General features: G+C 38.2%; 1 protein-coding gene across 1 annotated transcript in view; it reads right to left on the bottom strand.

The window, feature by feature from the left end:
* LOC124153241 (sortilin-related receptor-like) overlaps positions 1 to 14,553 on the bottom strand; it is a 161,762-nt gene that overhangs the window by 121,624 nt on the left and 25,585 nt on the right. Inside the window, exons 9-14 of the mRNA XM_046526340.1 lie at positions 12,587 to 12,779; positions 10,607 to 10,810; positions 10,291 to 10,525; positions 9,972 to 10,210; positions 5,090 to 5,315; positions 3,585 to 3,734 (exon numbers count right to left, since the gene is read on the bottom strand). Coding sequence (XP_046382296.1) covers positions 3,585 to 3,734; positions 5,090 to 5,315; positions 9,972 to 10,210; positions 10,291 to 10,525; positions 10,607 to 10,810; positions 12,587 to 12,779 — 1,247 coding nt within the window. The remainder of the gene's footprint in view (positions 1 to 3,584; positions 3,735 to 5,089; positions 5,316 to 9,971; positions 10,211 to 10,290; positions 10,526 to 10,606; positions 10,811 to 12,586; positions 12,780 to 14,553) is intronic.

Genomic DNA, 14,553 nt, shown 5'->3' with positions numbered 1-14,553 from the left:
GTGTGCTTCTCGGGATTTTTTAAATGTTCATTGGGTATGAGAGCCTGTCCAGTAGGAGTAAGTGGCAGTTCAGGACACTTGGTAAGAAACTTCCGGGCTAGTAGGATGCAGCCCTGGCTTGCGACCGTTATTTCTTGTGTATTGTGAAGTAGGTATCAAATCCTGTCGCGTCCGACGCAGAATGTGTTATTCCAACCCACAGACATAACATTGGCGACAAGGATGGGATGTAGTAATATTTTCTTGCAAATTTGAGAGAGAGGAAGGACCGACAGCATTGACATCGACGAAAAGCCATCCATTCACTAGCAATCTGCCTGATAACAGAAATTAGTTTCCACACTTGGGGATCACATTGAAGGAATCCACGCACTGAATCCGATGCAGATACCGCAGTAGGAGGAGGCATTCAGAGACATCGTAATACCTAGCCTGGGAAACTATGCCGGCTTGCGCAAGTTGTCCTAAAACCTGCTTTCAAACCTGTATATAGGAGGAGCAGTCCAGTTCCATTCGTCCTGACAGCAAATAGTAAGTGAAGAGATAGATAAAATGGTGAAGGAAAAAATTTTAATGCCAGTGAATGACTCAGAATGGGCAACGCCCACATTGAATGTAGTAAATGGGGATGGCTCAATAAGAATTTGTGGGGACTATATTACCACCGTCCATACTGCATGCATGTGAAACATTTTCCCCTGCCAACCGTTGATGAAATGCTGAGTTAATTGTCTGTAGGAATTTTATTCACAAAATTGACTTATCTGAAGCATATCTGCAAGTAGGTGTTGATGAGGATTCTTCAAAAATGCTAACGTTAAATATGCTTAAGGGCTTGTTTCGTATGTCAAGATCACCACCACGATTATGTTCTGCAGCAGCTGTTTTCAAGGCATAATGGAAACAATCCATGCAGGTTTGGAAGGAGTCTAAGTGTATATTGATGATATACTGTGCCATGCACCTTCTAAATATTTGTTGTGGGCACGTGTGAAATTAGTGTTGGGTAGAGTAAGATTCACGATTCATGCCAAAATTAGAAACTCGCAAATATCAGGGCTCTGGACTTCATGGGCTATTCCCTGTCAGAAAAGGGTATTCAACCGATTTAGGAGAATTTAATCTCCCTTTTAAATGCTGCCTCTCCTACAATTTTGACAGGATTACAAGGTTATCCATGGCTTATTAATGATTATACTGGAATGAATGAGAAGAGGAGGGCGTGAGGTACATAGAGAAGGTTATGTCATCGGGCACAGTGTTTAAGTGCTAAGATCCCACTGCAGCACTAGGACGGAGCTGGACTGATTGATAAAAAGAGTGTGTGAGATACATAAAGAAAGTTATGCCCTCGGGTACAGTGATAAAGTGCTACGATCCCAAATTACCTCTGGTACTACTATGTTATACTTCACCCTATGGAGTTGATGCTCTCTTATCTCAGGTTTGAGATGATTACCTTGAGAATCCCATTCCTTTTGCCTCCAGGGTACTCATGGGAAGCGAAAGGAACTATGCATAAATTGATAAGGAGGCTTTATAAATTATATTGAAGAAAAAATTTAAGCAGCATTTGGTGGGACTATGTTTTGAAATTCTTACTTATCACAAACTTCTCCTTCGAAAATTCCAGCAGGGAAAGAAAAAAAAATTAGATGTATTCACTCCACGCATGCTGCATTGCGTGTTACTATTGAGTAATTACAATTGCAAATTGACTCATTGCCCTGGAAGACAGCATGGCAATGCAAATATTTTCAGCCGGTTTCCCATTAAGTCAGCAGGTGTTGCTGTAACCGCTGTACCCAAACCAGCTGGTATTCATCTATTGCAGACGGCACTGCTGTACGATTTCCTCTCACAAGTGAGGGTAATGCCTCAACTACTTACAGAGATCCTATTTTGGCTGAAGTTGGGGATGCTATATTGCGAATATGGAATTCCGCAGTTATCAGAGGAAGATGGAGCTTAGGAGATTCTGCAATTTTCCTGGATAGTGATGACTGGTAGTACGACTTCCATGCAAGTGCTGCTTTCAAGGGTTCTCCAACGACTGGAGTTGGTGATGCCTCTTGTTCCGCTACAGGGGAAGCACCCCAAGAGCACTCTAACCAAACTTCTGCTATGTGGGACCCAGGCCAGGTGATGGCCCAATGCCCACATAGACAATTACAGGGCAATGTGAGGGTTTCCTCTAGAATCACGAAAGTGCCAAGTTACTTGGAGGAATGCGCATTGTAATAATGGCTTACTGGTGGTTTAAGTCTGGAATTAGTGACACGTGTAAAAGGGAGGAACGGAGTAAATGAATTGATTTTGTGTGATTTAGTGTTGTGAGATTGGATTTACTGTTAATTGCAAACGATAATTCACGTGTATTATAATTGATTTTTTTCTGAGTTACTGCCGTAATTGATTTAGTGATATGATGTTTAATTTACTGCTAAATACGAGTGATAAGTCATGTATATTATTTTTTAATATTTTTTGTTTGAGCATAACTGAAAGGGGTAGGAGTTGCATTGTATGCTTCGCGAGATGTTTTTTTGTTGTTCATTTATGTATAGCAGCCTGTCCGGCAGGATTAAGTGATAGTTCAGGACAGTTGCTAACGAACTTTCGGCTAGCAGGATACAGCCCTGGCTCATGACGGTTATTTCTTGTGTATTATGATGTAAATAAATCTTGTGGCATCGAACGCATAATGTGCTATTCCAACGCACAGACATAACAGTTAAACTGTGGGATGGTTGATTCATGTATGATAAAATTTCTATTTTGTAACATTTTCATACCTTCATTGCCCTCGATCGTACGCAACCTCATTGAATGATTTATTAAAATAAATAGTTCAATAAAGTCATACACTAAATACCACTAACTAAGCCCATTACTGTTGAAGATGCCATTATTCTCGAATGCAAGAAGCATGATCACTATTAAAGAAGCTTTTTAGGAAAAACCGTGGGACAGGATATTCACAGGGTACACATGTACAGAGGCGAGATACAAAAAATAACCATGACAGCTGAAGGAAGCTGGTTTATATGCTCTGCTTTAGACACATTAGAGACAACAACTTTGAAGCTTCCTGGCTTCTTTAAAAAAATGTGACAGATTTTTTAGAACAAGTGGGACAATGTTCAAAATAATGAGATAACTGATAATTTCACACCGTGTTAGACGCGAGGCAGTGGCTATGATACCACATTTTGTAATATTTTAAGCCAGAACTCATTCGTAGAGCAGTACAAACAGGAATAGCTATGTAATTATAAATAACAGGACAACGAAACAAGTGTAAACTTTCAAAAAGAGATAATGCCTTGAAATCATTGCCGAAAAAAAAATTAGAATACACAAAGTAAAGATTCTTTTACAACAAACTTTGAATTCAAGAAATCAAAATTAATTAAACAAAATATATAATTATTGACAGGATATTTTTTTTATTGTGATAAAAGTCACGCAGATGTTCGATAAGAGAGAGTTAAAGTGCAAAATAGAGTCATAGGAATCCCTTTATGAATTAAAAATTAATACTTACCTAGCACTCGAAGAATATGCTATGCCTTGATACACACCTTGAGGTCGAAAGCAGTCAAATTCTCAGCAATGGCCGTGATGCCAATGCCCAAGTCCTTGTCGGCCATGTAGATGGCACGCTGATGCAAATCGTCCCAATACAGGTTATCCTTGAACACAGCAACAGCAAAAGGATGGGACACTCGACGCTGTGGAAACAAGGATAGAGGAAACTATAAGGCCTAAATTTCGATAGACAGCAAGGGGGAAAAAGTACATCCCATTTAAACCTGAATGAGAAAGGGGCACCCCTGACTCATCCTTTCAAATGAAACTACTTGAAGAAACGAAACGTACTAATGAAAGATACGCCATACACTGTTCAAGCTACTTTTCACCAGGAAGGTAAAATATAAAATACTATGCTATTTAGGTCATTCACCTCAACTGCGGTTGAAAATTAATTAGTATGCTAATTGAGCATTTTGAAACACAGGAATATATTGCCTTGGTATTCTCACCAGTTTCCTATATTTCAAAAAAGTACCTTTGCATATGCGATAATCCCCAGAGTGCAATCACCGCAGTTGAGGATCTATTGGGAGGGCTATAGACCGCCCCATAGATGGAGCTATAGCCCCCCTCCATTGGGTCGAAACACACACTAGATAAAATCGAATTTTTTTAAGGTGCCACTTAGCATAATGTATTTAGTTATATTTTCCGATACATTAACCTACTGTAACGAATTGAAATACTGAATATCTCTAAATTTAAGGCCTATTTACATGCTTATGGTATGTTACAATCCAATGTTACATCCAGAGAGGGGCTTTGGGGCAATAGACCCCAATCTTGGGTATCCAATTTAGCCCCCTGTGGTCCGTATCCTAGATCCGCCACTAAATCACCGTCAATCTCACAAGCTGGCTGATTTTCAAATGCTAACACATATATCATCTCATTTCCATGTCCCTTGTTCAGATGGAATGATAAAAGGAAGTGAATTGTAAATATATGCAAAAGAGATGAACAGTAAAAGCAACTGTTTAAAATTTAGAGACTCCTGCGATGCATATGAAGATGATGATATCAAGCTAATCTCTTTTACATCCAGTAACCTCCAGATGTTATTTTAAAAAACATTCTCTGTAAATACGCTTGAGATGAGGTAGTACTGTACCAATTCTTTTCACCTCATAAAAAGGAAGCTTATTAACTGACTCGACTGCCTATCAATTTTTCCTAATTCTGTTCACAGAGCAATACCAAAGCTTATATATTAACTCCTGCCACAAAATTCGGTGCAGGGATAGTTCAGGCAATAATGGTTGAGATCATGACTTAACATGAGATAATAAACTACTCCATTCTAGAGCCAGCCCAGCATAGAAGAATATTGCTCAACTTTGGCAATTGATTGGCACAGTGACTGTGTATGACAGGGGTCTTGTACCAGCTTAGGAAAGCGTAACAGATTCATCTCTGATTTGGAGAGCATACACCTTAAAGTTACCATCATTGCCATGAATTTTAAGCACTACCAAACAAAAAATACACTAACATCATTGGAAATCACTTTTCTGAACATTTTGCCATCTAAGTCAGAAGAACCGATGTAGTCCTTATGAGCATCGACCCAGTAAATGCGCTCTGCAATGTGATCAATTGTTATGCCATTGGGCCACTCCACCAGGGGCACAGTGAATAACTTGCGAACATCACTGCCGTCCAAGTTGGCTCTGCTCACGCTAGCGTCACCCGGATACCAGTCCGTCCAGAAAACATAGCTGGAGAACAAAGACTTCACATGAGAGAGGCAAAGGTGGAAAGTCTAAGGAGAATGAGGATAAAGATACATAACTACTCATCCTCCTTGTAGATATGTATGCACCAACAGTCATGTAAAACACATCCGAAAATATACCAAAATGCCGTCATCGGGTGAAGATAATCGAGTGCTACTTCACCCATATTGTGAGAGGAAATGACTATCACATATAAACTGTGAAAATTTCTTTAATTCACATTGAGCTACATGCCAAATGTTGAGATAAAAGGGTACATTCCATCATCAAAGAAAACGAAAGGCATTGATTGCTATTCATTACCCACCATTAGTGTATTTATAATATACAAATTATTTGGTTTTAGAAATCCCAGTTTAAACAAATGTTAATAGTCAATTTTAACCTCGTTTGAAAAAGGCCAGATTGGCGCCCATGCGATGCCACTCCACCTGACGTCACAGGGACCTAGATTCTAAATGAGTAGATAGGAGTTTTACATCGTCTGAGATTACCAATGCATGCATGAGGAACAGAGCTCAGGGAAACATTTCTTACTTTTTAGTTTCCATCAATTTATCATTTTGGTTTTACAATAAACCCTCTTTATATCGAAGTTCATAGGATCGCGAAATCCGCAAATTCGCATTAACAAACTTCGTAACAGCGATTTTTTCAGGAATCATCGCAAAAAAGCATAGCTTGACAAAATTCCTACTCTCTTCAATCTCCCATACTTAAACGCGCACTGCGGAATAGCTTCAGAGTATAATAAACGATATATTAAATTATGCACAACTATTGTAATTCTTCGACATACGAACAATATGCCTTCCGGGAGCTTGTTTGTAAGCTGATAAACCTACGCTAAGCACCGAAAAGTGTATTTATCCTGCAGAATGAAACTCTGCATTACAATTTTGCGTTTACTCACGATTGTGACGAACCGATCTAGCTGTACGTGTGACGCGGACGGAGACGAAAAAAATGCGCTGTCGGCGGGAAGGTGGAAAGGGCGAAACGCTGAACAGTTACCGACTTCACAACGGATTTAATTGACACTGCGTTCAGATTGTGCCCAATGTGCGAGTTCCAACTCCATTGCGTATCCAAGGAACTTCTTAACTAAGGTCACTTTATAACCCCCGGGACGGGAACAGAAATTCGTAATTTCGTTACAACGTTTTTATTCCTATTGATTGGGTTAGCCTTTTTGTCCGGACCAACGATTTGCTTCGTAAAAAGGAGAACTTCGTTATAACGTTCTTCGTACTAACGAGAGTATACTGTACTGCAACCACCGTATATGCATGAGATATTGAAGTACATTTTTCAGCATCAGAACATATTCGTTCATAATAAAACAGGACATGATTATAAAATGAGGAGGAAAAATCTGTACAACATACCTATTCACTAATTCAAAGATACTAAAAGATCTCCCTTTCCCATGGCAGTGAAAATTCACAACTGCATGATAGGTAAATAAAGTGTCATAAAAAGTGAATTGATTACAGACTTTGAAGAATATGCTAATTGAAAGGTCTTATTATTTGATGAGTATTTAAAAGATAATTTCAGAATTTAATTACTGCACATTTATAAAATGTTGATGATGGTATATTATAAAATGTTTAAAATACATTAGAAGAACAATAATCCAGAATGCTTCGGACCAGACGCATTCCGGATTAAAAACATTTCCAGTGAATAGATCAGTAAGTACCTAAAGATGTAGGCAACACTGAAATATGGAAAATATTTTTTTCAAAACGTGCGCTGCCTTCAGTGGAAATGATGCACTGTTGAATAATGGGTCAAGTAATGAGAAAACCCCAGTCAAATTCATAAATTGTGTGATTGCAAAAGATTCGAAACATTTTAATAAGTTCTTTAACTGTAAATCACAAAGAGAATCAACTAATCTTCAACGAATCACGAATAAGTCATGAAAAAATTCTTGATGAGATCACCTGTGAATGGAGGGATTATGGCACAATATTTTTACAATCCGACTAGAAAATCAATATTTATTCTCTCAATATTTTTCAATGGGTACCTGTAACAGATTCCTTGTCATTTTCACGACTACTTACATAAAATTATCAGGAATTATAAAGCCCACTAATCGAGTGAATTCCCACATCGAATATCTTACGATAAATAATAGCAGAGTTTGAATTTCAACTCTTAATTTCCATATAAATGGTCGCAGCTAAGCTATGAAGTTCGGAGAAAGCGAGTATTTCGGAAAAACTTATGGGCATTAATTTCATAAACAATCTTCAAATAGTCCACATGACTCATGCAGAGACATGCTGCGGGCTTCGTGGCGGGGGGCGCCCGTCCATCGAATAACCCGAGAACGTAATGCACGTTGGCTTTTCACTCCTTTCATAGAACTGTATTTCACAATCTACGGTTTTACAAGCTTGGGCCATAAAGAAGGGTTAGACATTTTGAGAAAGTATACTTGTGAAAAGGGATTGATATATCTAGTAGAAAAAACTGCAAGGCTCCCGCGCTGGCAGCAACTCACTCTTTCACTTTTTCATTCGGGGATTTTGAAAAAAGACCTTCTGATCGGGAAAAGAAAGCTTTCTCTTGTAAAATTGATATCTGAAGGAACGTGTTTGAAACAAAATATTGAATCTCACCGCTGCAAAATGAGTGAATGTAGATCAAATATGTTGGTAGAATTCCTCTTTATGACGGTCGGAGCTCAATGAATGATAAAATAGGTATTCATACTTAAAGAAGGACAATAAACAAATATTCCAATCAGTGGCGGCTCATGAGTCAAATGCCATGAGGGGCGCCCTCCACCCGGGGGGTCAAATGTTTTTAATATTTTGTGTATATTTTTGAGTTTTTCAGGCAATCTAGGTATTAAATTTTGTGATGCCATATGTTCCGTTTCTTCGACAAAAATACCTAGTTTTCCTAATAAAGCTTGATTAATAATTAATAAATGCAGTAGACTCTCGGTCATATGGATCGGCTTAGTCCGGACTCTCGATTGTACTGATCAATGATCTTGAAGAATAAAAATATATTTGTTGGGATATTTTGCAAATAAAAACGATAATACGTTAATTTACGTTTTAGCGCCCACATTTTTCGATCGGATATGCCTGCAATATACTTCTGTTGTTCGTTTTGCAATCATGATGCGTTTTTTGTAAAATCTTTGCAGTATTTGCAATGACACTTATAAGCTGAGGAGGGAGGAGAGTGTCACTGACCTCCACTAGCCAAAAAATACTAGTAGAATGCGCGCGCTTTATTATTGCAGATGTAACCTATGATTGCTGTGTTGTCGTGGCTTCTTGAATACAGTATGATTTAAATCAATATTTAAACATTTCTCACACATTTTTAACAAAATCTTAAATAGTCTATTTACATGCCTTTAGTTATATTGCTTGTAGCAGAAGTCAATCCTTCTTTCCTTTTGTCCAGCAAAGTGATTAATTACACGTTCGTTGAAAACAGCGCCGGGCAACAATTTCTTTTCGATTAAACACACGGCAAGGACACAAATTCTATTTTCTTTAATCGTGCTTCTACTAAATGTCCTTATTCGTTTCAAATTTGAAAAACATCTTTCACTTTCTGCTGTTTTCATTTGTATGATGCCGATGATCTGGAGTGGTTTAACTTATTTAGGTTGTTGTCATAAATAAAATTAAGAAGCCGCAAAGAACCGGTTGCCTTTGAAAAATCTCTTCTGCTGTATATAAATAGAAGTTCTTGTTTCAGTTCCTCTTTGTTTAGTTTAAATAATTTAACTACGGTATCAAGTTCATGTTCTGGAAAACTCAAGGTATTTTCTTGAAACAAAATAGGCTGAAATAATTTTTGAACAGACAAATAGTCCAAATTATCAAAGTGATCCTCAATTCCCGTCATAATTATATCGCAAACTTCCTTAGCCACCATAATTCCTCTCTCTCTCTTCAAATAGTCCACGTTTCGAACTCGGCTCGGCCTCTGAAGTCGTATTAGGGTATTTTGGGAGTCAAGTTCTGAAGAGTTTCTAATAGTTTGGATAGCAAACTTAAATTCGTCTACATAATTCAAGGCCTTTAGGCAACCAATTGTTCTGCGTTGTAGTTCATTGTACAAAATGTCACAATGAGGCATAATTTTACAAAAAAATTAACCGAAAATTGAAATCGTCGTCTTTGATGAAGTGATGCAAACCAACTGCTTTATTTACAGTGGATTAATAATTGCTGTCATCATCAATTATTTTGTTTAAGCACTCTTCTATTTCATTTTTATGTTTGAATATTGTGCTCATAATTCTTGATTTTAAAGTTCCAACGAGTGCTTGAGCTTTCAGGTATTCGTTTCTTTACTAAATCATCAAGCACTGCTGTTATTTTAGTAGATTGAGACAATAATAAAGAAAAACCTTCAATCTATCAATTTACTTAATACGTAACGGTTTTTGAGACTTCTTCACATAGTTTTTGAAGTCTTAATCTGTTCGCAGTATCGAATAGGACTCTTATGTCAACTTTGCCAACTTTGTCAACTCGACACCAAAGCAACACCAGTTAAAACAAAACTACACTGAGACCATTTGAATCAGTCAAGGAGACAGAGAGGAAGCAAAAGAGCACATTTGATTGAGCACAGCATTGTAGTTACCCTTGCATGGGATGCACAGCAATCCCTCGAGGTTTCCTGAGGACGGTGGAATTAAGGATTGTCCTGCGCATTCTGCCGATCCTATTTGTATCAATTTGGATCACCTCAATCGTGGTTCTCTCTCCATCCACAAAGAAGAGCAGGTTGCTAACCCAGTCTAGAGCCATGCCTTCGACGGAGTACAGATCTTTTACCACTAATGTCTCAGGCAATTCCTTCCCATCTGAAAAGCACTGCCTCTGAAAATTGAGATACAAGTTAAAACATAGAAAAACAGCATCAACATATACTGAAATATACAAATGCTATGAATACGTACTCCAATAACATCATCATTTAAGTATACCGGGGCTAGCCACGGTTTTTCAGCCACAGTTTTTCGCACAACATCATCATTTATATCCGCCCAATATACACAATTGTTTCTCAGGTCAAATTCAACGGCTACCACATTTTTAAGGTTGTCAACAGGGAGGAACTGAAGTTTGCTGTCTTCGAGTCCAATACGTGCAATTTTCTCACTTTGTGCAGCAAGAATAAATTCCTTTCTCTCCCTAAAACATTGCAAAGAAATGGCTACAAAATGAAAATCCAAGCTAAAAATAAGTTTACACCATACATGCATTTTCGATTACTTGAATGGGCATGGAAGAAGATCTGGCAGGAAACGTGTTTCATAACCTCCTTCACAACCATCCCCAGGAATTTTGACGTAGCCCTTAGTCCTGTTGTACATATGCCCCGGGTGGCAGGAGGCCGGAACAGCGTATGGATCAAAGCTCAGGGACTTGATCCTAATGCACTGTTGAAACTCAAGATCACGTTCAAATCCATCGTCACTGAAAGCAAAAATTCCTACTTTAAAGGAATGGGTCATAAAAAATACAGAAATGGCTTACATAAAATTGTAAATCATTCCATACGAAGTAATCGCCGGCCTCGGTGGCAGCGGGGTAACGTTCTCGCCTGCCAAACGAGAGGTCGCGGGTTCGAGTCCCGCCTGGGTAGGTTTCCCTGGTCCAGGGCATGGTTGTTTGTGTACGTTTATTAGTTACATTTGTTGAACCCCTCGGTGTAAAATGGCCAATAAGAGCTGTATCCGGTGGTTTGAGAATAAAATAAAATAATTTGAATAAATGTTTACTCTAAAATTTTGGAAAAAATGCGGTCAGAAAGATGATGCTCGGAATGTAAGGGAAAGATGCTACGCTAATTTGGATTAGTAGAGCACAACCATAGTATATTATCAAAAAAACTTACGAACCCACGCTAACAAATTATGAACTGTGCTGAAATTCATTAGATAACTTATTCAAGCCTTTGCCCTTGTGTAGGGTGGTAAGACTTTACACGACCACCGCTTGAATACGATCATCCTAGATCCTCAGCAAATGAAGGAAATATCCAGGAAGAACAAAAAGGCTTTCAGTTACCAAGAGACTTTTTCCTGAGTTAATGATTGATTGTATTTAATGGTTAGTTCATTGAATTTTTACAATATTTTATACTCTCTCATTTACTGACAAATGTTAAAGGATTTCTATCGCGTATAGTTCAACAACAATTTGTGTTGATATTAGGAAAATGTTATTTTTTGAGATTTAAAGATTGTTTAATTTTTACCTCAGTAACCCAGGGTGAAAAATAAAAATGTTACCCACACACACAGTGGACAATATTGATAAAAACACGTGATAATCTTTTGAAAGTGGTTCGGACGGCTTATTCACTGCAAAACTCGTTAAAAAAAAAACTTCTATAAAATTATAAGAAGATGAGGCCACATTTTTTGGCTCTCTTAAAAAATAATAACCATACGCAATATCTCACAAAAAGTTAGGGAGTATTAAAGTAAAATCCAAATGTCCCTCCAGAAAATGTGCGAAACGTTCACCACTTAATTTTTTTTTCGAGACGATTGATGCAATAAGTATAATAAAGTTTACATTTCCTACCGGAAAACCAGTGTTTCATGTTCTTGAAAATTTAAAAGGACTTAAAAGGTCAACTATAAGTCAACTAAATGATGTGTTAATCTTTAGAAAATCGAAATTTTCGGTAACATTTAGCAATTGTTTAATGTTTATATAGACAACCTAAGGTGGCGAAAAACTGTTTCTTGCATGCGGTGGAGAGCATTATAGGCGTATATGATAATTTTTCCTGCTGTCGATGTTACAAAATTCCGTCCACACCAGCACAAAGTAAGGAAAAAATACAATGTGTACCGTTAAATTTCAAATCGGACGGCTTTTTAGCAATGACGTACCAAAAAAAACATTGCAAAATTATAAGAAAACGTATATAAACGTATTATGTAACAACAACCAAACATTTCACATGCATACCATTGGAGTAGTTGAGAAAAATTCAGAATCCCATTCTGAAAGAGTACAAAATTTCAGCCATTATAACGTTATAATATTGGCAGGCGAAGCAAAACTTAGGTTTTCGAAATCTGCCTCCACATTAGTTTTGGTCCGCAACCTTTCCAAAATTTAATCCCTCCAGCTCTTCTGGAATAGTTTGGGAATTTATATACGTGAGTGAGTCACATTTCTGGTTTTATAATTAACGGAGGATTCAGATGATAATACACCTCAGCCTGAGCTTACCACTGGAAATCTTCCGAATCACATTCACAATTTTCAGTTTTGACAGGGCGGTCAAAATCTCGACCATTGTAACAGGTAGAATTAGATAACCTCCGCAGGAAGACTTCTTTCTTTCCCAGGAGGCAAGGCATCTTGGGCCCGTCTTCACTGCTCGGAAACCAGTACTTGTAGTCATCCTTGGTGCATGGGTAACCTAGGCCAAAAACATGCCTCATGTTATCAATCCAAACAATTATGTATATTGCATCATACATAAAATCAATCACCAGGCACCTACTGCAAATGCCTTATCAATAGTAAATGGTTTAATTTAAGCGACAGGTAACATGATGTCCATTACTAGTGCCATCACCTCATTAACAGACACTTCAAATCTCTCACTGGCTATCGACAAATATTGCCTTGGATATCAATTCTTCGTGCTTACATACAGTTGTATTCCAATGCATTGGAACAACTGGAGTTTTGCCTGTTCAAAATTGGTATCCACACGTGGATGATTTTTTCGCAGAATGCCCTCCAGGTTAGCTGTTCTCAGTAGGACCAATGGAGATAAAGAGAAATCGATCACGAGTGATTGTCTACGATTCATATCTACTACATCCGGAATAATATAGAAGATTCTGGGTAAACATCAAATCGAGATAATATCTTAGCCACCGCGGTAGCTAAAGACCCATCTAACCAGAGTCAAGGACAATCTTGTACTGAAGACCCCAGGAGTATACCAAATCCCCTGCGTGCTTCTTGAGGTGTATATTGGAGATGCTGGCCAGTCTATTGAGGCCCGGATCAAGGAACGCAAGGCATGCGTTAGACTGGCCCAACCTCAAAAGTCAACCGACACGGAACATAGCCTCAGCCGGGACAACCGGATCGTTTTTATCGACGCAAAACTTGCTTACAAATCTAGCGGATACTGGGACCGTCTGACAAAGGAGGCTATTGAGATAAGGTTTTCAGAGAAAAACTTCAACCGAGACACAGGATACGCAAGCAGTCAGTGGCGGATACAGAAGGGGGGCGCGGGGGGCGCGCGCCCCCCCCTTGGGGGGACCCCTGTATTGCCGACGCGCCGCACGCCACGCACATCGCAAGAGGCTTAGATAATATAAACTACGTAGTTTATGTAGTGACTATGTTTAGTAGACTTTGCGCTTTTATGGTCTAAGGGAATAGGAATCAAAGTAGGTATAATCTAATCTGATAATAAAAAGCTAATATATGGTGGCCAATTTGAGATATGAGATGGAGATGGTCGGCCGGTCAATAACTCGTGCTTGAGCATGGCAGTAAACGACATAGGAGTGATATCCGTATTTTATGAAGCGAATTTTCCTCCCTCCCAGACACAATAGGAGCCAACCGAATTCCTTTAAGCATTGAAGTACAAAGAATACTGCATTTGGCGTTAGAAATCGTAAACATTTTCTCAATGGTTGAATCGATCCACCTGCAAAAAATTAAAAATGACGGACATTCCTCAATTCCTCATTGTTGGGTATCGTAAGATACGATGTAGCGCAAACACTTTTTGCAAGAGATGGGTCGAATAGCAGATTTCTTGAACTCGAATATCGAATTCAAGTATGAAATAATTGCTCGAATATTCGAATACCTCGAATTGCGAATACTTCGAATACTAAACGATGAATGCGGGAATGTTTGACTAGGTTACCTAAGCAGCAGGAAACCCAAGATTTTGGCGAGTAATTGTTATTTCTTTAAATGATTCAAACAGGAATTTAGCTTATTAATGTAATATTTAAATTTTATGGAAACAATTTGGGCATTTCGCCAAAATGCTAAGTCTCCGTCGTATTTCTTCGTCTTTCCGACATTTATTTTCTTGTGTAAAATGCTTACTTAAAGTCAGAAATATGTCGTGTTTGGTCTTATTCTTTTTTTAATTACGTGCACGTTACTAATGATTCAATCCAATAAAACTGTAATATCAATTGCCGAAA

This window comes from Ischnura elegans, chromosome 2 (genome assembly GCF_921293095.1).
Source record: "Ischnura elegans chromosome 2, ioIscEleg1.1, whole genome shotgun sequence".
In the NCBI taxonomy this organism is placed as follows: domain Eukaryota; kingdom Metazoa; phylum Arthropoda; class Insecta; order Odonata; family Coenagrionidae; genus Ischnura; species Ischnura elegans.
This window is presented reverse-complemented; position numbering and strand designations above follow the sequence as displayed.